Here is a 25784-nt window from a genome sequence, read left to right as displayed (position 1 = left end):
ATGCTTCTTTGCATTTATTTTAGCATTACATATTTACATATGTTTATTTCAACTTATAGGGTTTCTCATAAAAAATATAAACTCCACAATTTCAAATTTTATAATTTTTGGAAAATGCTGGATATGTTTCATTATACTTCAGGGGCGAGGGACAACTTTCGACCAATTTTTTTTTAATTTTGAAAGCACGCTCAAATTACATGCATCAGCTAGCTGTTAAAAGCAAATTAAATTTGACTGATGCTGTCTCCTGAACGCAGAGGAGAGGACTGAATTAACCACACTGAGCGTTTTCCCCAAAAACACTAATAAAATTGAAGAACATTTATTCGCCAAAATTGTAAGACGACGGACAAATTTTGATTAATGATTTACGATCACTAGTTTTTGCAATTTCAATGTTAAATTGTAAAATATTGTCACATAAAATTTTTATTTTTCCCAAAAATCTGGATGCCAAGGGTAAAAACTCAACACGAATTAATAAATCATACATGCAGGACGAATGGACGGACGGACAGAGAGACGACAGAAAGACGGGAACGGGACACTACCTTTTTCGAACTCTAGGACTCAGGAAACCTCGAGAAAACATGAAACTGACAAGTGACACGATTGCTATACCTCCTTAGCTTACGCTCAATTAACTTGGAATTATGTTGTTGGTAGATTAGCCATTATCGGACGTCAGTTATCTATAGATTGCGTACATGAAATATGGTAGATTTCGATAATTATTATCAATTATATGGCAATACTGTAGGAATGGACAGTTAAACTACACCAGTACGAAGCGTGCCTATGCATATATTTCAAGTGAATTTTTTATAACATAAGTTTATGATCAATCAACACAAGTACAGTGTAATTATTAATAATAACAGTACTGTATTCTCAAATTTTTAGCAAAATTAATTTTCTTGAATCACTCTGTATAAGGAATTAAAAAAATGAATGCATTGATAAAGCACAAGTGTAGATTCATAATGTTTTGCAAATTTGATATAATATAATTGAAATGACCTCGTCAAATTTAGGAGAGGGGGTAAACAGATAAATTTTAATTAACGATTTAACATGACTACGAAAACTTGTTGTGAGGATGCTCATCCCTTAGGAGGAGGACAGGTACCCTCCCCACCATTAACACGTCTCAAATTTTTACTTTTGCATTCGTTTTTTTAATTGCTTATTTTATAGAGTGACTTAAGAAAATTAATTTTGCTAAAAATTTGAGAATACAGTACTGTTATTAATAGTGCTACGCTGTACCTATTTAAATAGGTAGTTGGTGGTAGAAGGGCCAAAATTTAGGGTTATATGTATTTTTTAATGCCAAATTTTAAAAAAAGAAAATAAAAAATGTTGTCTAAAAAAACAAAAAAAAATTGGTGGGCCACCCTTATCACTTAGGGGTATAAAAAATAGTTTACTAGACCTACCGAATATACATAAAAAAATTCATAAAAATCGGTCAAGGCGTTTCGGAAGAGTTTGGTTACAAACACTGAGACACCAGAATTTTATATTAGATTATTTTAGAACAAATTTCATTACCATAAAAAAGGTTATACTGAATCGACCTTAAAAGATAGACATATGCTGTCGCGGACTTTTTTTTAGAACTTTTAACAGGGAACAATTCCATCAAACAGGATTTTTATGTAACTTTAACAGTTTAATCAGCGTAAGCAACGGAAGCTGTTAAAGGAGGAATAATTTTCCCGTTTTTCCGATATTTTTCATTGCTGTTCCGCTCCTATTAATGTTATGTAGCCTGTAACCGTCCTCGATAAATGGACTATCCAACACAAAAATATTTTTTGAATTCGAACCAGTAGTTTCTGAGATTAGCGCGTTCAACCAAACAAACTCTTCAACTTTATAATATAAGTAAGTATAGAAGTATAGATAAAAATGCTCATTTTTTTATCTCAAAATTATTTTCATCTTGCTTTACAATGGGTACAAGTTGATACAAAATTTGACACATCTAAGCTTCTAGCAATTTGATTTCCAATTGAGAGATTCAGTGAAGATAATCTGCATTGGCCCATTGTGTTTCTTAAAAAATTTGTAGCCAGTTTTAATTTCGAAAAAAATCTTTCCGCTGAAGCCACCGAAAGAGGTATTGTAAGAAAAGTGAAACATGCTGTGATAATTTCAGTGAAACTAGTGTAGGTAGGTCATTCTGTAATAATTTCCCAGTCCAGTTTTTTTCTACTTAAAAAATTAGTTGTAACATACATCAGATATATTTTATTATTCCAAAAGAGCACCACAAGTACAAAATTAGAATAGTTTTGAAAATACGAAAGTTTTCATAAAACACAACTGAAACTGAATTTTTTTCACGTCTTATTACAGCATGAAGATCTGAGGACAAAATTTAAGTATTTTGTCTTGCATCATAAATTAGTCATACTTTTGTCGGATAAAGAATGGTAATTTACTACACGGGGTGTTAGATTTGCCACAATGGGATTGCGACACTGCGGCAGGTTTATTACAAACAGATGCTGCTGCATTTTCGACCGCGGGTGCCGGTCGCTAAAACCCGAGTTCATTGAGTCTATGATATTGAGAATTGAGATGGCGCCAAAAGTCCAGTCCTTTGCAGCAAAAAATTCGTAAATAGCGATGAACCATCGATTCTGGGATTACCGTACATTTTCGAATTTTTTATTTCAGAATGTAATTTGGGTAATAATATAAAAAAATCTAATAAAAAAAAATGTTCGTGTGACCGGTTCGGGCCCCTTGAAGCAGCGGGCCCGTGTTCCGGCGAACACATGGAACACCGGTAGTTACGCCACTGGTCTAAATAGTGTCTGAGGTCTCTGTGGAAACGCGGAGGTACACTATCCTGTTGAAGCCACATGTTTTCTGTAGCCCCTAAAAACACATTTCTAGGGACTATAATATTTTCTATTCTTTGTAAATCTACTTCCTCTAACATTGGCACAATGTTTCTCAAAAAGTCTCAAAATCAGTTTTTTGGAGGGGATATATATATATATATATATATATTAGGGTGATTCAAAAAAAAAATATATTTTTTTTTTTTCGTGCAAAGAGGTTCAAAAGTTTCTTTTCAACGTAAAAAAATACCAGTTAAAATTTGAGCTCTTAATATTAATATTAAGACCGTCCGCATCGCGTTTTTCTATTTCCCATAAGAATAACATGGGAAAATTTTTGTTTGCACCTTCTGATTTTTATTGCTAGCCCGTCGTGTGTCGTGAAAAAAATTCAATCACATATTTTTATAGAGAATTGAACGCTCTACAAAAAGTGTCTCCTATGATTGTGCGAGAAACCTGATAGTTGAAGAGTTATTTTAGGCTAAAATTAAATTTATCCAAATTTTGACGTTTTTGATGCATTACAATAAATTTGATGGTCTTATTGGAATAAATCACCACAAAAAGTTATACACATTTTAAATTTAGTTTTTTAAACAGTAATTGTTTATAATTTTATGCTATAATAAGGCCAGTAAAACTCTTTCCGAACATTTTCAGCATCAGTGGGTTAAAAAATCATAGTCAGGTTTCTCGCAAAATCATAGGAGACACTTTTTGTAGAGCGTTCAATTCTCTATAAAAATATGTGATTGAATTTTTTTCACGACACACGACGGGCTAGCAATAAAAATCAGAAGGTGCAAACAAAAATTTTCCCATGTTATTCTTATGGGAAATAGAAAAACGCGATGCGGACGGTCTTAATATTAATATTAAGAGCTCAACTTTTAACTGGTATTTTTTTACGTTGAAAAGAAACTTTTGAACCTCTTTGACACGAAAAAAAAAATAATTTTTTTTTTTTGAATCACCCTAATATATATATAGTAAATATATTTTGATTAAAAATTTATCATGCTTATCATATCCGTAAACCATCGGCAAGATTTCAAAGCATTCGGTTTTGCAGATTCAAAATTCCATCTGCCTGAAAAGTGGTCGGAGTGACCCTTATGTAGGCAGGGTTGAGTTGCATGGGGGTGCTTGCGTAGCGACGCACCAATAGGGCTCGGGTGGCTCGGGTGGGATAGTACCGTCGTTGATGACGGTGGCGCCTTCGAGAAGGTACTAGCGGAGCCCCTGAGAATCTCCGCTACAGTTGTCATTAAAAAATAGTATTCCCAAAATCAAATCTTTTCATTTTTCAAAACAACTAGATTTGATGTACTGTGCTTTATGGCCGAGGGAAGTTCTGTCGAAATAATGTTCGACCAATTTTTTTATTAGAGCTGCCTAGATCTTAACGTGGATTGTCCCCTCAGGCACTAATTTACCAGAAGAGAAGCCAAAATGTTGTCTGATAGAACAAAGGGCAATTAAAAAATATGCTTTTTGGTCCAAGTTTTCAAATAAAAAAATATTGGACAGTTGTCATTTACTAATGTCATAACTTGTAAAATGTGCTTTATTTAGATAACATTAATTTACTGACAGTAGTGTCATATTTATCGGATATTAATATTATCAAAGGCATCGTTTGACAAAATAGATTTTTGAAAAGTGTTAATATTTGTCAAAATGATAGTAAAGCTTGAATCACATATGATTTGTAATAAATGATAGAATGACAGTGCCCAATATTTTTTGAATAAAATTGTATAACTTGCAGCGAATTACGAGAGGGCCACAGCTTAATATTAGGTAACACTAGTTCTATTCGAAGCCGTTTATATCGATATGCACAATATCAAAAAACATAATCAGGCTGACAATAATAATAAAACAAATGGAAGCACGGTAAGAACAATAAAATGTTACACTGCTGTCGTGATATAAATAGACTGCTTATACATATTAAGATCGCTGTCTTTGTGTGTTCCGCTACCAAAGCGGTTCAAATGGGACTTCAATCAAATTCAATTTTGAAAGCCTTAAAACGGTTTATCTCTTGTAGGAGTAAACCAAATCAGATTTATTCCGACAACGGAACTACTTTCGTTGGCAGTAACAGGCATCTACAAGAGTTATAACAATTACTCCAAACAAAATCATTTAAGAGTAGACCAAAGGGACCTTCCGCCATTCGCTTAATCCGCTTCCAGCTTCTGGAGAAGATGAGACAAGAATGTGTGGAAACGGTGGTAATGAGTACATACCTGTACCAGTTACAAACCAGGTACAAGTCGAAGAACATTCCAGCATTGAAGCCTTCAAAGGGGGATCTGGTGGTAGTCTGCGCCAAAGCAGTGGCCGTTAGGACGAATTGAGGAGCCCATGACCATGACCCCATAAGCCCCCCCCCCCCCCCCCCCCCACCCCACCCCAATTACAACGTCTACAAACACACTGGACATAGCGAAATAATAATTTTTTTAAAAATTATCCGGAATTTTGTGCCATAATTATCAAAACTAATTTTTTTATCTCGTTCCATTTGTATAAAATGTATCAAAACTTACATCTAAAGATGTTGTGTCTTGGATATATGAGACGCTGCTGAAGGGCTGATAAAAGCGGAGATTAAATCATGCCTCATTTTTAGACGAAATTGATTGATTTTAAATAAAAATACTGAATTCAGTTGAATATTTAATCAAAAATCGTCCTGTTTTTCGACGGTAAAATTTTAGTGAAAAATTTAAGGAGAGCCACCCCCGATTTATTAATAAAAAAAGTGTTCATGACAAAACGAGAGATTTTCATGTACAGTAGCGGTCATTTCTACGGAACCACTCGATAAAAAGTCAAGTTGGTAGCCCTGTCATCTAGTACTTTACGCCGAACGCGGTTGGTAGCGGTAGTTGACATGGCAATCGAAATTAGTACAACACGAATGTTTCGGTTGCCCTCAGCTATGCCGCACTGTATCCCATGCAGACTGTATGTTCTGTTCATCTATTTATTAAAATAAAATATCTACATTGACAATAGGGCCATCTAACCTGTCAAATTTTTGACACATATGTTTTCCCCCAGAAACCCGTCAAGGTCACTTACACCAAACAAATTTTGAAAATTTACACTAGGGAGTGGTTCTATAGAAAAGATCGCGACTTTATATGTATTTTAATAGACATAACAAGCACTGTAAGTTTTTGTGGATGTGCGGTTGTGAAAAAAATAATAAAATGTTTTGTTTTGTGTGTCTCCTTTTACTTTTTTGAATGTATTTTTGTATTTATTTTCGTCGCATAATTTCGTCTATTAATTAGTAATAACAGTCCCCCATTTCAAAATATCACGAACCCCCACTGGGAGCTACACCCGGGACCGAGTCGTGTAGTGACGATCCAAACAGTGCCTAGAAGTTCGGAAAAGTTTTTTGATGAATAGGATCTTCAATGTATGGAATGGGCTAAGTGATAATGTCGTGAATTCTTCCTCTACGGCAGTGTTTAAGCACACAATGTTACATATAATATTTCAAAAATCTGTCGTCGGAATAAACATCTGCATGATTGTGTATTATTCTAGTGAGATAGATGTAACTGTCTAGTATCTATTTATGCAGAAATGTTTATTGCTTTACTCTGTTTTTATTATTTTTACTTCCCGAGTGTAAGCAAAGGAAGTATTGTAATTGAGTCCGTCGGCCGACTCTCTACTTTTGCATTTTCTCGACCTATCATGACCCCTAGAGGACGAAGAAATAGGTCTCCCGTTTCCGTCTGTCTGTACGTCCGTCCGTCTGTCTGTCTGTCTGTCTGTCTGTCTGTCTGTCTGTCCGTCTGTTCGTCTGTCTGCCGTCCCGGATTTTTATTAGGCAGATAATCTCCGAAAGTACTGGGCCGATTGTTGTCAAATTTTGTAATTATATTAGGTATATCATGTAGATGGTAAAACGCTAACCAAAATTTGTCTAATCATCCCCACCACTAATGTGATGACGTCACTTCAAAATTGTACATAGTAATTGGGTTCTAAATTGTATCAAATAACATAGTCTTACCGACTCCGAATTGAGATTTTACCCGAAACGTCCAGATTTTTAGAAAAAAATCAAAATTAGGAAACAACATTTTGACATTTAATTTGGAATCTACAAAACCGAATGCGTTGAAATCTTGCAGATGTTTTAAGGTTATAAAGAGCATAATAAATTTTTAGTCAAAATATATTTGCTTATCTCCTCCAAAAAATCAATGACGCCAGCTCAAAAGTTTGCCGAATAAATCCTATCTAAAATGTACAAAATATGATGAGTCTGTACTTGTAACTTATCATTCCATTCATATTTTTTGGATTTGCATATACAGGGTGACTCAAAAAAAATTATCATTGTATTTCAGGAGCGAGGGAAGTTCTGTCGAAACAACTTTCGACCAATTTTTTTGTTTTATTCTTTTTGAGACATCGGAACATTGTAGAGCTTAACAGGTTGTATGACTTCAGCTCCGAATTGAATAATAATAATAAAAATAACATATATAAAATTTTACAACAATCGGTCCTGTAGTTTCGGAGATTATCTGTCTAATAGAAATCGACACAGACAGATGACAGACAGACCGAAATGCGGAATCTACTTTGTCGTCCTCTAAGGATCATGAGACGGCTAGAAAACCTAAGAGTGGCCATTTGTCGGATGGACCCTATTATAATATTTTCCTAAATTCGCCTAAGACATAAAAAAACGAATAAATTGATAAACATTGATTAATTATTTAATTTTCACGTTAGCTGCATTTTAGAACCATTGTTACAGAGAATTCTTTAGAAAACACTTACGGTGAGTACTTGGATTATATATTATCATATTTTGTTATATTAGAATTAAAAAAATCATAAGAATCACACAAAATTAATTAATACGAACAACAAGATAAAAAAAACTGTAATCACAATAATCTGAATTACAAAACATAAAATCCGGAAACAGAGTGTTGCTAAGTACTTTCCAAACAATTGAATCTTCTAATAAATAGGTATATTTTTATCAATGCACGTACAACTGTTTCATTTCATTTAATTTTATCTAAAACATATAGATTAATAATTTTGCCTTATGTCGAATAAAATGGACGTAATTAGACGTATTTTAATGTTATGCAGATAAACTCTAAGCTTGCGAAGCATTGTGAGTGTTTGGAAAAACTCAATATGAACGACTGTTGTATTGATTAAATACGTAATATTAATACTTTTCACGTGCATATAAAACTTGCGATTGTTCATAGAAAAACAGTTATTCCATGTCGTTAAAACCACCAACAATGTGGACAACAGTGGTGAGTACCTACAATTGAAATTACGTTCAGTACACGTGTTTTTACTATTTTAGTTTTATACGTGATAGTATCAAGCCAATGGATACTACTACATATAGTAGTACCAAAAGAACAATAAAAAGCAGAACGAATACATAGTCATGAATTTTTGAGAAAATTTGTCTTTGAGAAAATTTGTCTTTATAGTCGGCAATTTGAAAGTTTGGCTTGAAAACTCAACGATCAAAGAGAAATCCATGGCTTCTTTGATCTTGTTTTGTTTTTTATTCCTCTCTCAGTACGTAAAACTCGTTACGTACATAATTAAAAATTTGTTGCTCGCTCAACACTGTTGTTAAAAATTTACTTGAACTTATTAAATCACTTTAGTTAAATTTCAATATAATTTGTTGATGTAGTTTCCCTCTCTATTTATATTATTATTTTACATATTACATAATTATTTTGTTTTTTTTTATCTTTTTAAAAAATGTAACTCTATGCACATATGGAAGAAATTTAACGATTTAAAAACTAATACTTTATAAAAATCAAATTTTTGCTAATTTTATTTTTTAATGATAAACCCTATAAGTTAAAATAAAGATATGTGTGGACTTTTAAAGTTCATACGCATGCTATGCGTGTGTTTAAGTGAGTTTTTTCGTAACAAAATTTTGTGATGAGGTCATCAGCATTCTGTTAAGCACACGCATATCGATTTGAATAGATAATTATTAGTAATACAGTACTATATACTTATATTTTCGGGAAAATAGGGTCAGCCGTTCTTGATTTGAATAAAAAAAAATACTAATTTCTAACTATTTTCTGTCACCCTATGTAAGTACCTAATACTACAAACTATGAATCTATCGATAAACCACAAGTAAAGAGTCCGAATAGTTTGCATATTTTAGATAGAATTATTTAGCAAAATTTTAAGTTGGATTTGTGTGTGTGGGTGGGGGGGGGGACGAATTTTGATTACGGATTCACCCCGACTACGACAATTGTAACATGTTTGCAAGATTGTAGAGCATTCGGTTGTGCAATTAGAAAGTTTAATTGTAAAACTTGAATTGAAAAACAAAGATGGCCATGTATATTAGGAAAAAGCATCTTATTTTATAATAATTTTTACTCTTGTAAATTTTGTAGATAACATCATTCTTCATCATCATTTTGGTTATCCTTTTACTATCTACACGATAATCCTAACATACATATAAAATTTGGCAACAATCGATTCAGTAGTTTTGGAGATTATCTGTCTAATAAAAATTGACATAGGTATCAAACAAATAGACAGACAGACATAGAATACAGGCAGACTACAGATAGACATAAACAGAATATATACTTTTTCGTACTTTAGAGGTCATAAAACGTTGAGAAAACTTGAAAGCAACGATTTGTAGGATCGACCCTATTATAAAAATGTTGAACATTAAGTAAAAGTTATCAAAGGGGAATATTTTTCATCACAGGATCGTAATATCTGCTTCAGGCAGATTTGTATTTGTGGTTTACGGTAAAGTTGTCTGTATTTAAGTATAATTATTTGATTTTAATTAGCAATTAGTACAGATGAAGGAAAAACTGATAATTAGGTAGGTATGTAGGTTTTTGAGAACAACACAAAAATTATGCATTAAAATCCATCTGTCTGTTGACTATTATTTGCAACATTAATAATGTCAATTTCAAAATCATATACCTAAAAGGCTGTCATTTTCATAGTTTCCATAAATGATTTCAGACTGGGACATTTTACATTGGGCGGAAAGGGAATATCGTTTACCATTGACTAACGAAAAAAGTCTATAAAAAATTCTTGAATTGCTTTTTACATGTACCTATTTTACAGGTCTCTTAAAATAGCGCGTTGTAAAACAATTGCTAGTAATTATTTTATTGTACCTGAAGATAGCTTTTATCACTAGTATCAATTTTTGGGAAATGATGAATATGCAAACCTGGTATATAAATAAATAAAACCATAAAAGTGATCTGCTTTACCTTTTTCCTAAAGACAATGTACTGAGAAATCGATGATTTTCAAAAATTATGCTCTCTGTGGAAACATCCATTTTGTATGATCCTGGTTTTCTCCTTCGTGTTAGACAACTGAAAAAAAATGAAAAGATGAAATTTTTGTAGAACGTTACAATATAAATGTTGCTATGTTACTTATTCGCATGTAATTGTATCTTTCCTATTAAGATCTGGATAGACAATTACAAACTGTGACAGATGTATATTATGTTTTGCCTTTGTTTGCAGTATAGTGAGTATAGAGTTTTACTTCTTCCACCTTCAAATAGGTGGTTCAGTTGCGAGCACAGAATTTCGGACGCTGATGTCATTTCACTGACATAATTTGTCAAACACTCCTTAGTTACCATAACGTTACTTGTAATTTTAGTTATGATTGTCGCCTTGTCATGTTAACTTGTGACACATACTCGTCAGTCATAATGAGAATAAAACTTATAATCTTTGCCATTTCTATTGAAACACCACTTGTTAATCGTAAATCTGGCAACGTTCGAGGGAGTGTGTAGGTATATAATAGACTTACCACTCGAGTTGTGTACTATACTTTTTCTACGACTACAAATTTTATTTATTGAAATTACAAATTTTTCTTCATGTACAAAAAAATATAAATAATATGTACAACAAAATGAACGACTTTAAGAATTACCTACCTACTTAGTATTTAAATTAATAGTAAAATTTACTTTCTGAATCGCTCATGACGTTGTAGTTTGTTTTGTTGTTTCACGAAAATCAAATTCAACAATGGTTACTTATGTATAAAATTTGAATTGAAGAAGGATATTAAAATTCCATCACAAATTTATAAACATGTATTAAAATGCATTTCCGGTTCAACAGTTAGGTATTTGTTTCACTAGTCTGGAAAATGAAGTTTTGAAAATGCCAGGAAAGTGTTGAAAACCCAGCCCGACGGGCGAGGTTTGCCATTTCTGAGCATTTCCAAACGTTGTCAAAACGTGTAGAACACAAAATTTTGTGGGCCGACATTTTAATATAATAATTTAAATTTACTAATATTTATGTTTAAATATTTGACGTTTACCCTGTCTAATAAATAATAAATATATATATATATACGAGGGCTTTTCAACAAAAACTAGGACTAGTACTACCAAAACTTTATTTATTAATCTTGAACAATAATACACCTGTCACTTTCTATATATTCCCCTTGTATTGCAATGACTTTATCCTAAAGGTGCTGTCATTGTTTAAAGACATGACGGAAGCCATTCTTTGAGAGCCTGTTTAAAATCGCCTCTAAAGTCGTCTTTTAAGCTTTTTTTTGCTTGGGGGAACAAATGGAAGTCGCATGGGGCTACATCAGAGCTATACGGAGGATGCGGTACACAGTTGATATTTTTTCTGATCAAAAATTCAGTCATAACATTAGCCACTGCGGGCGAGAATTATCGTGATGAAGTTTCCACTTTCCCTTAATTTCGGGTCGTTTTCTAGGAGTGTGATCTTTCGTCAACTGATGCAAAACTCCTTTGTAATCATTTGCGTTTACCGTAGTACCATGTGGGACCATATAGGTATATACCATATCCTTGTAATAAAAAAATGTTATGACCATACCTTTTGCGGCAGATTTTTGCGCGCGTGCTTTTTTGGGTGGTAGCCCTCCTTTCTATACCCACTGTGTGCTGTGTTGTTTCATCTCCGGATCATAAAGAAAAAGTTTCTGTAGCTTTTCCGAGACGTACACAAAATTTAATCGCATATTTTTGCTCTTTCTTTTCTTCAATGGCGATTTTTAAATGCGCCATAACAATGTTTTAACTTTCGAGCTGTGTTAAACTCAATTAAATAATTTGTGAAAAGTGTCATTTTGCACAGTGAAAGAAGCCTACTTCAATAATATTTTCTGCTTTTTAACCTTTCGTAGCTATTCATGCAGGGCCGTAAAAACATCAGTCCTAGTCTTTGTTGAAGGGCCCTCGTATATACTTCTATGGTTTATTAATTCGTGTTGAGTTTTTAACCTAGGCATCCAGATTGTTGGCAAAAAGTCAAAATTGTATAGTACTTAATTTCTATCACGACAACATAGCATCGTGAGTATTTTAGTAATATTTGAATAAGTAATGTATCTACATTAGCGAAAAATGCACCTTTTAAACTGTCTTGCTATTTCGTTATTTTTACACATAAGGATTTTATAAATATACAGTTGGCTGTATTTTATACTATGTATGTTTAGGGATCAGTCAGGTCTTGAACATTTTTGGAGAACAAAATTTTGATATTTTCAGAACAGACATTTTTCTAATTTAATAGTATATACAACTTAGCAGTGAATGGAAATCTACGTCTGTTAGAAAAAATCACAATTAGAAATATAATATCAGATAGAAAGGTTAACGTGAAGACCGAATACCAAGTTGAGAAGTAGAATACCTACGTAAATGATAATTTACACTTATTTGTTATTTGTATACAAATTATCAGAATTACTATGTCATCAGTTGTATCAGTTCACCATGTACTGCATAATGTATGTAATTAGTGGAGATTAAAGGCATATGCGATTCATAAAGAAAATATTATTGATGCAAATTAGAAAAATGAAAATTTTGTTTAGTCCGGAGGTGTCAATTTATTCTTGAAACTAACGGTCCAAGGTAAATTAACTACAGTGGCGGTCAAAATAAAGTAGGGCACTTTTCCTTGCCTAGTGTAACTTTCAACTTTGTATTTGACGTTTAAAAATGTCATTGTTAACGGATACCTTCAATCTTCAATTGAGTCCAGTTTACACAACAAAATTTATTGAAAAAATCATTTTAAGAAGTGTCCCACTTTATTTTGGCCGGCACTGTATTTAGCGACTTGACATAGACAATATTAAAAAAAAAAATGTGCACGCGCATCCACTTAGTATATAGACCTACATTATAAATATAACGAGTAGAAATTTAACTGTGAATACGTTTATCAAATGATGCTATATTTAGCACAATGTTATTTTACTTCATATGGTAATGTACTTATAAGGTCATATCAATATCATTAGTTTATGTCTTCAGAGAACTATACGTATAATCCCAAATAGTGATGATATTAAATTCTAATGTTAAATTAACGAGCAGTTTCTAATGAATAATCATATCTCATATAGTTGGGCACACAAACCGAAAAAAATTACAAAGCTACTCCGTTTCCGAAGTACAGTACAGTAAATTAACATTTAATGTGTATACTTTTAAGATGACGTTGATGGAAATAGACATTTCAGTATAATAGTAGACAGTCCTACATAAATTACAAGCTTTATGCGATTTTTTTTTTGAAATATCAGTTGTAAAATAAAAATTTTGAGAAGGCGTAATCAAATTGTTGGTGAGGATGATCAGACAAATTTTAGTTTAGCGTTTTAGTTTAGATATATCTGTGTAATAAAATGGACACAGACGGTATATAGCCAGACATACACATAGACGGAAAGGGCAAGCATATTTTTTCATTCTCTAGGGCTCATGAAACGTCGAGAAAATATGAAAGAAATCATTTGCGGAATGAAATAGCTACTAGCTTACCTACGCTCAGGAAGTAATAAAAGCACATTCATTTAATAAAATGTAAGCCATACCGTATCAAGCGGGATACTATTTAAGAAACATTTATTAATTAAAGAATAGTATGAGATGACGTCATTGTCTTTGTGGAGTAGACGAATAAATTTAATTATTGTGTTCTGTAAGTCAATACTAGTGCCTTACGAAATTTCAAATGCAGTTTGTAATAAATAAGATAAAATGTAAAATGTGATTTTTGCTTCAGGTGAATCAGCTAAACAACTTGTTAACTGATCACTGAATCTATACTGACCGGCAAAAAAAACCGGCCACCCTGAAAAATTTCGCAAAACCACTTTAAAAAATATTAATTTAACTAGTGATCGTTATTCTATTAAAGAACCATTCACTATTGACACATATGTACAAATTAGCAAAAAAAAGGGGACATATATACGTAGAATTAAATTTAATTTAACAAAATATCAGGAACAGACAAAGTACGATATTTTCTTAATTAAAACAATAAAGGAGTCTGTTGTAGTAAACAGTGTTTTTCATCATTTGTATATAAGTTTGGCAGTTGATAAAAGTTTTCACGCGAAAACAATGCTGTTATATAACACTGACGAGATTCAGCTCAGAAATTAAACAGATTAAATCATAACGGAAAAAATGACATTTAATATTAAATACGTCTCTGTGCAACGTGTGCCAGAGCGATGTCAGACTTTGCAAGCCATCGTCGGCTCCGTTTGAACCGGTTTTATTTTATTTTTATTCGCAAATTTCGACTCTATGGACGGCTACAATATCTATGCAGGCTACTATAACTCTTGCAGACGTCTCTCAAATTGTCGCTCTGATCGAGGATGGTCGTTGTCAGCGCTATGCATATTTTCAGGATGGTCGTTTTGTTTGCCGGTCGGTGTATTATAAGTATTATAACATTTAAACAATTTGGAAATTTGTGTGAATTTTAGTGCGTTATTAAAGCTACTTTTGGTAACGCGTGCGGTAATATCCATCAGGCCACGATGTTCACTCTGTTTTTTTGTGATTTATAACTATTATTGAGTGGTTTTAGTGTTTGTTTTCATTGTTGTATTCGAACTAAAATTTGTTTCGGTAAAAACCACTTTTATTGAAATCTGAAAAGAATGTTGATTTTTGATTTTCATTCGATTTAATTAGAAGTTTTAAAATAGACAGTTATGCTTTCAGTGAAAAAGTGAAACTTGCAGGCTAAAACCATATATGTATTTTGTTTCTAGTTTTTATTATATTTAACTTTTGGAAGAGATAGTGAGTTAGCTCCCTTAGCCGGTGGTACTAATAAAAAAGAATGTGAAATGTTTTCTACTTGAAAACGTGCATAGTAGATCTTTACCTACATATTGTGGAGCAAATTAAAATCATCCTATTAATAAAAACAAAAAATTGATGAAGAAAAATTTTTGCCACGAAGACATTCGTAGAGTATTTTAACAGTTTATGCAAAGATTGTTTCCCTGATGACTTCAACAAAAAAATCGCAATTAATGGTCATTTATGAACACTGTGTTGTTAATAGTTTGTTGTTATTTTGAACTTGTGTTTACATAGCTTTTACATAGTTATTTAGTTCGATGATTTTAAATGTGCAGTGATACAATCATGTGAACTATTCCGTTAACACATTTTTATATACAGTGCGTTTTATTACGAATGCATCATAGAGTGTAAATTTGTGTTGTTAATAGTTTTTCTACTGTGAATTTCCAAATTCTTTTCGGTACACGCTTAGTTTACAGATTTTTTTACACGTTTTTGAAATCCAAGAAGTAAAAGTTTTGTAAAAAAAAATTAAATTAAAAATAATTAATTATCATGAAAAATTGTCCTAAAAAATGATGATGATAGACCGTAACCACTTGAATCTTTTCTTGAGTTGTATAAATGGACACTGTTTATTTTTATGTAAATGTCAGGGGACACATGAAAAGTGTCAAAGTAAAATGATTAAAATGATGGAATTATTTGAATTTTTAATTGGAATATGTTTACTTCTTTCGTTCTAGAAATTAGCAGAGCTTGTAAAAAGTAATGTGAACCAAGCGTGTACCAAAAACGATGTGGAAGTTCGCAGTAGAAAAACCATTAACACGACTAAGTACACACCATGTTAATCCCTATAATGCTTCCGTAAAAAATGCACTGTATAAACAATAGACTGCTAAATTACTTATAAAAATAGGTATAGCTAATAAATGATTGACTTGCAATATTAGAAGATTAATTTATAAAAATGAAAGAGGTGCATTTTTTATAAAAAAAAAGTATCCGATATTTTATAGAGACGTTGCATTGTCTACAAAAGTTATGAACAAACTTTATAACTTTTGTAGACATACCTTTATTTTAAGGTGCTAATAAAACTATTGTATATCCTATACAAGTTTAAAAACGTTACAGTCTATAGAATGTTAATTATATTATCAATTTTATCATACTTTCAACACACGGTTTTATGCAGAAGAAATTTTGAAGTTAGGAATGCTACCTTGAGAAAAAGAAATATGATCGATAGCAATTCTAATTACACTAATAAGACTCGTAAGTATTTGACTTTTACAGATTCAGATGTATAAAAATTTGGGTGGGTGTAGTACGCCTAATTTAAGTTTTTTATTGTAACTTGGTCGTAACTTAACGATCTTTATAATAACTTGCAAAACTGTTGCATATACCTAGTTGTATTTAACCTGCATGTGCACACGTACCTGGTTTCACTTTTAATGGTGATGTTTTTGTCTTCTTCGGAGGTGATCATCGTCATTGATTATTGAAATTGTTTATAAAATCACAATATTTAAAACTGAACAATTAAACCACTATTTTGATAGAAACGTTCACGTTTTTAATCACAACATTATAACCGCTGCATTGTTTCGTTTTACATGAAAACATTTTTTGCTTATAACTTTTTTAATAAAAAGTACGGTTGAACACTGATACACATACCTGCAGCGACTTCGACAAGTTTTAAAATATAACAATACGAACTTGAAATTGTAATTCTCTCCATTTAATCAAACTTAATGCTTGTGCACAAGACCTTAGGGGCCATAGAAGAAAATGGTCTAATTTATCCATTAAAGTCAATTAGTACGTGTATACGTAGGTGACATACGATGTGAATCGTCACTGTTCTGCTATGGTGGCAGGAGGCGGAAAGTTTTGTAGATCAAAACTTTAAATGACAATCACCGTTTGATTGACGATGATTTCAATGTTATTTTTTACGTATTACGTTAGTTTTAAAGCGAGCAAAGAAACATAAAATGCTAAAGTGCGAATTTAAAAAAAATACAACATTGTTATACAGTGCATCTTTTTTAAAAGTGGCCATAGGGATTCCCTTGTTAAATGTTATACCCCATGTTAACTTATGTTTGAGTAAATATTCAGAGTTGAAATTTTTACTGGATGTAATTTGGGTTATCTTTCTTCGATTTTATTAAAGGTCATGTTTTAAATTAAAGGATATTTCTTTAAAATATATATATATTTGGATATTTGTGTTGGTAATATTGTAGGCAGCCATCTCAAGATAGACAATTTACCTTACGTTTCTAAACTTTGATTACTCGTTCGATTCCTGGTTTTTAGTAACCGAACTTCGTCAACATGCCGCAATACACAATCAAAGAAAAAGTAGAAATGGTTACTGATGATACATTAAAGCCTTATCGACAACAGAGAAACTGCGCAAAATTTTGCTGCAGCATTCCCAGGTCCATACCCGGCAAGAGCACATTTTGAAAATTTTATGGCAGAGTTATAAACACAGGTTTGTTCGATCGTGGACATTAAAAACACAATTTCAGTGAAATTATCTTTTATTTTCTTCGTTTATGTTTGAATTCCATCATTCAGTTTCTTTTCTAAAAACTGCAATAAAGGTATTTAATGATTAAATTAAAATTATACTGTCAAAATTGACAAGTTAAAATGATAAGTCAAAACCTTCTATGATATATGATATATATATTATTTTTCAAAATTTAAGCAAATTTCAAGGTCGACAACTTACTTATAAATCTGTTCCTTTAGGATCTCTGCTGGGTGCTTTTAAGTTGTAGTTCTAACTTCCCCACTCCGTAAGAACATAATCTATCATAAATATTGCGATAGAACGCGCTCATAGAAACGATTCAAAATTAATGCGGTTCTTGACGTTTCAAGTGACAGATCAGTCACTATTGCATTGTCGATAAAGTAAAATAAGGAGGTGTAAAAAAATACTAAACTACACAGTTAAGAGTAAATTTTTGGGTTTTGCGTGTCCTTGACCTTCGCGCCCATTTTGAAAAATAATATACCAACATTTTTTAAACAAAATAATTTGTATGTTTTAAAGCACAAATTAACAAATTACTGCAAAAAGTTGTAGTGGAAATTAAAGTAGAACCCTAATTCTATTTTCTCCACAAAAATCATCTCCGGGTTTTCACCCTAACGAAAGTTAACATGGGGTCTAAAGTGTAACATGGGAATCCCTATGGCCACTTTTAAAAAAGATGCATTGTATATTAAATATCGTATCAACAATAAATGCTTTCTTGTCGTAATTAAAATATTTATTTAAAAATAAAATATGTACAAACATATCGAAATAGCTGTAGTGCACAGTGAATTGATTTTCTTCCATGAATTATGTTAAATTAAATTTTCAAATGATGAAGACATAGAGAATTGAAATACACGTCTTTAAGAACTCAAATTATTATTTATTGTTTAACAATTTTTGCTTTGAATTATAAATTATGAAAGTCGAACGACATCTCCAACAACGTGTGCGTTCTGCATTAAGTCAGATTTAAACATCTTTTATTAAAATACAAATGTCGTTGACGAATATCTCTTTTTCTCAAAAATATTTCTTTATAGCTAATTTTCTCTCTCTCGAAAAATGCTGAAATACGTGTTTCGTTATTTGTTATTTGTGTGAAGAGCATTAACAGCAAGTTTCACTTAAAATGTAAATTTACAGTAGAAATATTGGTCCTATACACATTTACCACCCTTTTTCACCCCCCTGGGAGTGAATTTCGAAAAATCCCTTTTTAAACGATGCCTTCAGTATAAAATGAACATTCTCTCCAAATTTTTATCATTAGCGGTTTGGGCTGTGCGTTGATAAGGCAATCGGGACATTGCCTTTTATAGGTATAATTATGTAAGTACCTATATAGATTAAATTTGACAGTGCATTCTCGTCTTTAGTTGCAGGTTCGTTGTTTAACTCATTGTCATTGTACAAACTTTTTAACTCATTGGTAATGTGTGTGTATACGTCTTAGTATAATATTCAACTAAATGTGAAAAATTCTGGACAAATTTTAAGCAAATGATGTTTAGACGTTGCTTCCATAGACGAATGAATATATTCTTTCCTCCATGGTTGCTTCAAACTACTGCATTAACGCCTCCCACGCGTCATGGAAAGTCTTCGTACTTCTGGTAGGTACAGTGCATCGGTAACTAAAGTCGTAATGGTCGACCTAATGTGGCTGTTTGTCTTACGATACAAATCATTCTTCTCTTCATGGTCTGTAATTTGTATTTCCGTAGCAACCGCTGCTATTAACTTCTTATCGATGACGTTCAATGCACCTTAATTAATGGTTTAATGTGCTTCCCAAAATCCATCCTGACTGATATTGATTAGGCTTTAAAGATACCTCACACTTTGCTGTAAAACTGTTTCTTAATCGGTTACATTTATTTTATTCAAAGGAAGGGCCTCATCTGCAAAATTGTCTTACTAAGTTTCATTTATGGCACGCGTCATTATTAACTTAAAATGGCTCTTTGGTAGTGTAGCCTAACATATTGTATCTGACTACCATTCTTCTATTCAGTTTTTACTTCCCGAGCGTAAGCTAAGGAAGTATTGTAATCGAGTCTATCAGGGGTCTGGCTGCTTTTAAACTTTCTCGATGGGTTACGACCCTAGCGTATGAAAAAATGGGTCTCCCGTTTCCGTCTGTCTGTCTATCTGTCTATCCGTCGTCTGTGCCAATTTTGGTAAATAGATAATCTCCGAAACTACCGAACCGACTGTTATGAAGATCATATAGATCGTAAAACGCCAACCAAAATTTGTTTCATCATCCTCACCAACAAGTAGTGACATCACATCAAAATTGTACATAGTAAATGGGTTTTATATTACATACTTACCTATATAAAATTGCAACACGTAGAAAACTTTTCTTTTTTAATGACTTATGTGCACCCATCGAAGCACCATGTTCTCCGGAAAAGATGATGAAAATATGGTGGTAAACAACGCACGCTTTGGAATATTTTTCTTGTTTTTCTTGGCGAAGAAGTTACAATTTTTATCAGTTGTGTCATTTTATGCAATAAAATGCCACCAGTGCGAAGAAATGTTAAATTTGAACCAATTGGCGCCTTTGACAGAGGCAGAATTGTGGGTATGCGAGAGGCTGTTTTGTCGTAACATGAAATTGCAAGAAGAATCGGTCAAAATGCTTCGACCATTTTACGAATATGCAGCGAATATGCAGGGCGTGGTAAATGAGAGGCTCAGAGCCCGTTGTAGGGGCAGTGGTCGCCGAAGAGTAACTGGTGAACGTATTTTCACTGCTAGTCTCTGTTGCAATTTTTTTGAAAGGCAGTGTACTTCTACATATGTAGTTTACGAATCTGTGGTGAGTTTTTACCAGAGACATCAAGATTTTATAGATTTATATGTATAACAACATTTTGCAATTTAATTTTGAAAATGCATTACCGAATGCTTTGAGATCTTGCAGACGTTTTAAGGTTATCTTGAGTATGGTAATTTGAAGCAAAATAGGTTTGTTTATCCCCTCCAAAAAAATGATGACCTCATCTCGAAAATTTTGCCGAATAAATCCTATCTAATATGTGCAAAATATGATGGGTCAATGGATGTATTGGTATTAAAAAATTAATGAATGAGTCAATTTATTTTATTAATTAAACTAGGAACGGTTCACTCCATTTTCCGAAAATTTGGAAATGCAATATGTATTGTTATTATTAGTTTTACACTGCACCGGTACAAATTAATATAGGGAGAGTGGGGCAGATGTGGGCATGGGGCACATTTAGACGGAATGGAACGACCTCTTTGTAGCAGTGCTAAACTGAGTAAAATTTTTACAGGTATCTGTAATAGGTATGTGTTCTATCATTCCTATAAGAATATTTGTAAAAAAGAAAAAGTAGTAAAATTTTCGCATCACTTACGAATAAAATAGATATTGTTTTTTGCGTTTCTGGCATGGTATTAAAGATAAAAAGTAAAAATTTCCTAGAGCTTAGACACGACAAAGGACAACTGAAGCATCTCGAAAAACAGGATAGAACAACTGGAGTAAGGCAAGAAAGAACAAATCGATGCCAGTTAAAAGACAAGTACTTTTTAAAGAAATTGAAAAAACTAGAACTAAATAAAAAAAACATACAGAGAAAACTTTTCAGATTGTTTTGAATTTGCAGAACAAACGCTCAAAAGAAAAAAATCAATCTCTTCTGATTCTAATCTAAATTCTGTCAGAGGATGAAGCTCATGATTTTCTAACGTCGTTAGAAGATAAAAACATTGATGTGGAAGACTATTTTTTAGTTAAGTTTCCAACTAAAAAAACAGTAAAACATTATTACAAAAGAAAAAATTATGGGTTTTCTTTTCTATTAGTTGACGACATTTCTGATCTGATGAGAGAAAAGGTTGTCTCTAGACTACCCAAACCTACAACCATGAGAACTACATCTCGTCTAGAAGCTTGCACCAAATTTGAAGTTAATTTTCATAATTCAATTATTATTATTTACCAATTGATTCTAAAATTAATGTATTTGTGAGATAGTTTTTTATACAGTTTATTTTTCTTTTTATACGCATTGTAAATTTTCGTTTAATTTTTGTTGATTAGTATACCAGTTCTTTAAAAAAATTTTTTTGGTTTGGTAATACATTAGCTTGGTATAGTTTTATAAAGACCAAATCTGCCCCAGCTGAGTCCGAAACTACCCCTCATTTGTCTAAAAGTACGCCATGGTGGGGTACGTATGGATAAATACTAACATTTATAATAAGTATTTACACAGTGCTCGTTGAATTTTATTGTCATTTATGTATCCACTACGAAAGAATAATAATTGCTCTATAGTATGATGTAAATTTTAATGTACATACATTATATTTACATTTATAATTTTTCGGAGTCAAATGTTTTACTTACTAAGGATTATCATAAAAAAATAAATTCGAAGAATCTGCATTTGCTCTTGTATACTTCAGGGGCGAAGGAAGTTCTGTCTAAATAATACAGTAATATACAGTACATTATTGTACTTGTATTCAATACATTCATGTCTAGTTGGTGTAGTGTGCTTTAAATAACATACTTTTGAATGCAATTTTAAAAATATTTTTTTTATTTTCAGTTTTTAGGAATTGTTGCTGTCTTATCAAGCAGTGTACGAGGGCAATTACCAAATCTACTAGGAAGCGAAAATTTTGAAAGATCACTCGAAGAATCTTATAGTGAAGAAAATGAGTTATATCCAGAGATGCACTATGATGATGACGTTTGGCTTGAACTAGAATACAAAGTGCTTCAGCTTCTAAACAGTGATGATTATGAAAGCGATGAAAAATCCGAAGACGTTCGAGGCATTCCCACGGTATTGTACTTATCATTTGTTATTCATATATAGAGAATAAACAACAAAATAATAATAATCTTGGGTTAAAACAACAAAATACGTGAAATTGTGAGGATGTAAAATGTTGTTTATTTTTCTATACGAATGTCTCAGCAATAATATCTCCAAATTCAGCTTATCGAACAATGATGCAATGATAATAAACAAAAAAAAAAGCAAAACGCAAATTAAGCCTCATGTTGCTCCGATGTTATAAATTTGGAATAATATAGTATTAAGTTATTATAAGATACACAATTCACTAATAACGACTAACATCACAACCGCGTTTTTGTCGGATGTCCAGAATGGCCGGACGAAGGTATCGCATTGTTTTTAATCTGAGTATTCACACATAGGCGTCGAAAATACATGGCGGAATAACACCGCATCATGTTGCAATTTTTGGCAGGATCGGTACAAGGGGGGATAGCTAAAATATGTTTGATTATATGTAGACGATCATCACCAGTACGCGGAATTCTATCTCAGGGCTGCAATCCCCCAATTGAAGTAAGGTGTCTTTTACGGCGAGTAGCGGGGACGCTTTGATCTGATCCACTAGGTTGTAGCCAGTGCGTCGCTAGGAGTGTTTACAGCTATTAAAAAAAAACTAAGTACTTCTATATTACTATATTACTTCAAATAATAATACTCGATGCCCTTTTTAATTTTTCAACCACAGGACCACAGATTTGTGATCTTGAAATGTTATATTATGTTGATATAGTCCAAAGGAAAAATATATTTGTAATCAAACTATCGACGCGATAGCACTAGATCTAGCGTATGAGATATTATTCCGCGCGGTGACGATCACACATTGCGTTTTTGTTGCTGCGGTGAAGGCATTTAATTTTAATAAGTAATAACCAGAGGTCGGACAACGCGAAGTAATCCACGGGTGTGCATTCGTTGCGCTGCAAGCATTGAAGCCAGGAGTTTATGTTGACAATTACTGTTTTCAAAATTTGTCTTAAAGCTTATCGCCACCCTTAAAATAGATTTGTAAGTATGGAGAAATCAAAAATGGTTTACAAGCGATTGTGCGATTCTTCCAGGCATATATGATCTGTTTACCCTGTTCCCGCCAAACCGTTCCGGTTTCGTCGTATCCAGCGAAAACACATTGTATTATCTTGATGTTACACGAGAAACAAAAAATTAAATGTTTTATAACGGCACATAAAAAATGTACCATTTAAACATGTGTGTATGTGTTACAAAAAAATAAGTATTTTATGTCCACAGAGCCATAAGGCAGTGAGCTGTCTCGAAAAACTGGATGGTCCCTTTTACACAATCGAAAGTACTTCGTCAGATGAACATATTTATCCTGCTAGATATTTTAACATATCGTGTGTACGGAATAATGATGCAGCACAACATCACGGACACCATAAAAAATTGGTAAGTGTAATTAGTAAGCATAAAGTCAAATTACAAGGAACTTAAAGTGCTAATTGCTTTTACTCAAAATTCAGTGTGTATATATGCTATATGGGTGGTAGAAACTAGAGAGTTAACTAACTATTAAAAATGATGATAGGGAGATCAGAACGTGTGGAATGTACGGTGGAGTGAATGGAATAACACACAATACCACTGTCAAACCCAGCCAACATACGAAAATGTCGGTTTATAATTCAAGCCTATCATATATATATATATATATGCATATACCTACTAAACTAGTACAGAACAGAAGTAAGTCCATTGTCCATTAAAAATATATTTCTTTATTTTGGGCTCCAGCTTTTTTGTATATCCATCATTCTTGAACTACGAATTAAAAAACTAAATTTTAATAAACGACATAAATGTTATATACTACCTGTATAAACAAAGACAATATTATAATTATTGTTATTGTCATTCTTAAATAGATACATAGAGAAGTACTTAATAAACAATATCTGACAGAAGTCATCCTTTTATGATAATTTTATGAGGGCTTTAAAATTTGGCTTCCAACGCCTACATACTGTTCACGTTTTTTGCCGTTACTGAAGTTTTTATAAAACCGTACGTTTTGATAATGAATATTTTCCTAAATAATAATAATTGCAGAAAAGAGAAAGTTTATTTCTGTAATGAATTGTTTAAGTTTTAGTTATTAAATTATTTTCTAAAATAAACAAGGATTATACAATTATAGAATTATACATCAAACTGTTTCTTATTTTGTATTTCCTTTTTCAGCCCGTTAAATGCGCAGCTGGTAAACATGACTGTGTTACCACAATCAAAGAAGTTCCAGTATTTAGAAAACAGCTTAAGAGTTACAATAAAAATTGTTGGAAACCTGAAAAGTTAATTCCCGTAGAAACTGGATGCAAGTGTAATAATTACAAATAGAACATTTTGGACGAATTTTTGTTAACCTACAATGTTTTGAGAACGACTTTTCATTGTACTTGAAGTATTGAAATATTTGAAATAAAATGTTAATGCTAAACAATGCAATTGTTATTTACCTTTATTTCCCATCTAATACTTAACTAAATGTCTACCTATTGTACAGCCATTTTAACCAATATCTTTATCTATGTTTATTTCCCGAGCTTAAGCTAATAAGGAAGTATTGTAATGGGGACCATCCGGTGATGACTACTTTCATATTGTTTCGACATTTTATAACTTCTAGAGTATGAAAAAATAGATCTGCCGTAGCCACCTATCCGTTTACTGATGATGTTATTTCAAAATTTTGCAGTATAAATCCTTTCTAAAAAGATCCAAATTTGTAATATACTTGTAGTATATCATTACATTCATATTTATTAGGAACGCTTATACAGGAAAAAAATTGGCCGAAAGTTGTTTAGACAGAACCGCGCTCCCGAAGGACAATTAAACATATCCAGTTTTTTCGAAAATTATAAAATTTGTGTGGATTTGTATACTACATGTATATGAGTATATTTTTGTGTGACATTCAAATCATTTTAAAATACTATTCATTGAAATGACGTCATCAAATTGTTGGTGGGGATGATTAGCCAAATTTTGGTTAGCATTTAACTATCTACATGATATTTGTAATATATTTACTTACAAAATTTGACAACAATCGGTCCAGCAGCTTCGGAGATTACGTATCTAATAAAAATAGATACAGACACCAGACAGACAGACAGACAGGCAGACAGGCGGACGGACGGAAAAAGGAGACTGCTTTTTTCGTCATGAAAGATGAACTAATTGGTTCCATGACACAGCAATCAAAAAATCATTTAAGCAAGCAAATGAGGTTCTGGTGGTGATGGCAG

At 32.4% G+C, this 25784-nt stretch overlaps 2 protein-coding genes across 2 annotated transcripts in view; one reads left to right on the top strand and one right to left on the bottom strand.

Annotated features, from left to right (window-relative positions):
* Positions 1 to 16850, bottom strand: part of LOC135121175 (serine/threonine-protein kinase OSR1-like) — a 52167-nt gene extending 35317 nt beyond the window's left edge. The window contains exons 1-2 of the mRNA XM_064045488.1: positions 16524 to 16850; positions 10196 to 10303 (exon numbers count right to left, since the gene is read on the bottom strand). Coding sequence (XP_063901558.1) covers positions 10196 to 10303; positions 16524 to 16579 — 164 coding nt within the window. The 5' untranslated portion in view covers positions 16580 to 16850. The remainder of the gene's footprint in view (positions 1 to 10195; positions 10304 to 16523) is intronic.
* Positions 8122 to 24973, top strand: LOC135121312 (uncharacterized). Its single transcript, XM_064045634.1, has 4 exons — positions 8122 to 8194; positions 22252 to 22491; positions 23764 to 23922; positions 24715 to 24973. The coding sequence occupies exons 1-4, from the start codon at positions 8159 to 8161 to the stop codon at positions 24868 to 24870; spliced, it is 591 nt and encodes a 196-aa protein (XP_063901704.1). The 5' UTR covers positions 8122 to 8158; the 3' UTR covers positions 24871 to 24973.
* The last annotated feature ends 811 nt before the right edge of the window (positions 24974 to 25784 follow it).

This window comes from Zophobas morio, unplaced genomic scaffold (genome assembly GCF_036711695.1).
Source record: "Zophobas morio isolate AGI-343-1 ecotype UQ-CSIRO unplaced genomic scaffold, CSIRO_AGI_Zmor_V1 ptg000005l, whole genome shotgun sequence".
Taxonomy (NCBI): Eukaryota; Metazoa; Arthropoda; class Insecta; order Coleoptera; family Tenebrionidae; genus Zophobas; species Zophobas morio.
This window is presented reverse-complemented; position numbering and strand designations above follow the sequence as displayed.

Excerpts from the sequence above, each read along its gene's own strand:
- LOC135121312 (XM_064045634.1), top strand. The coding sequence starts at position 8,159 with ATGTCGTTAAAACCACCAACAATGTGGACAACAGTG. Across the intron at positions 22,492-23,763 it reads ACGTTCGAGGCATTCCCACG|AGCCATAAGGCAGTGAGCTG; the intron begins GTATTGTACTTA and ends TTATGTCCACAG. Across the intron at positions 23,923-24,714 it reads ACGGACACCATAAAAAATTG|CCCGTTAAATGCGCAGCTGG; the intron begins GTAAGTGTAATT and ends TTCCTTTTTCAG.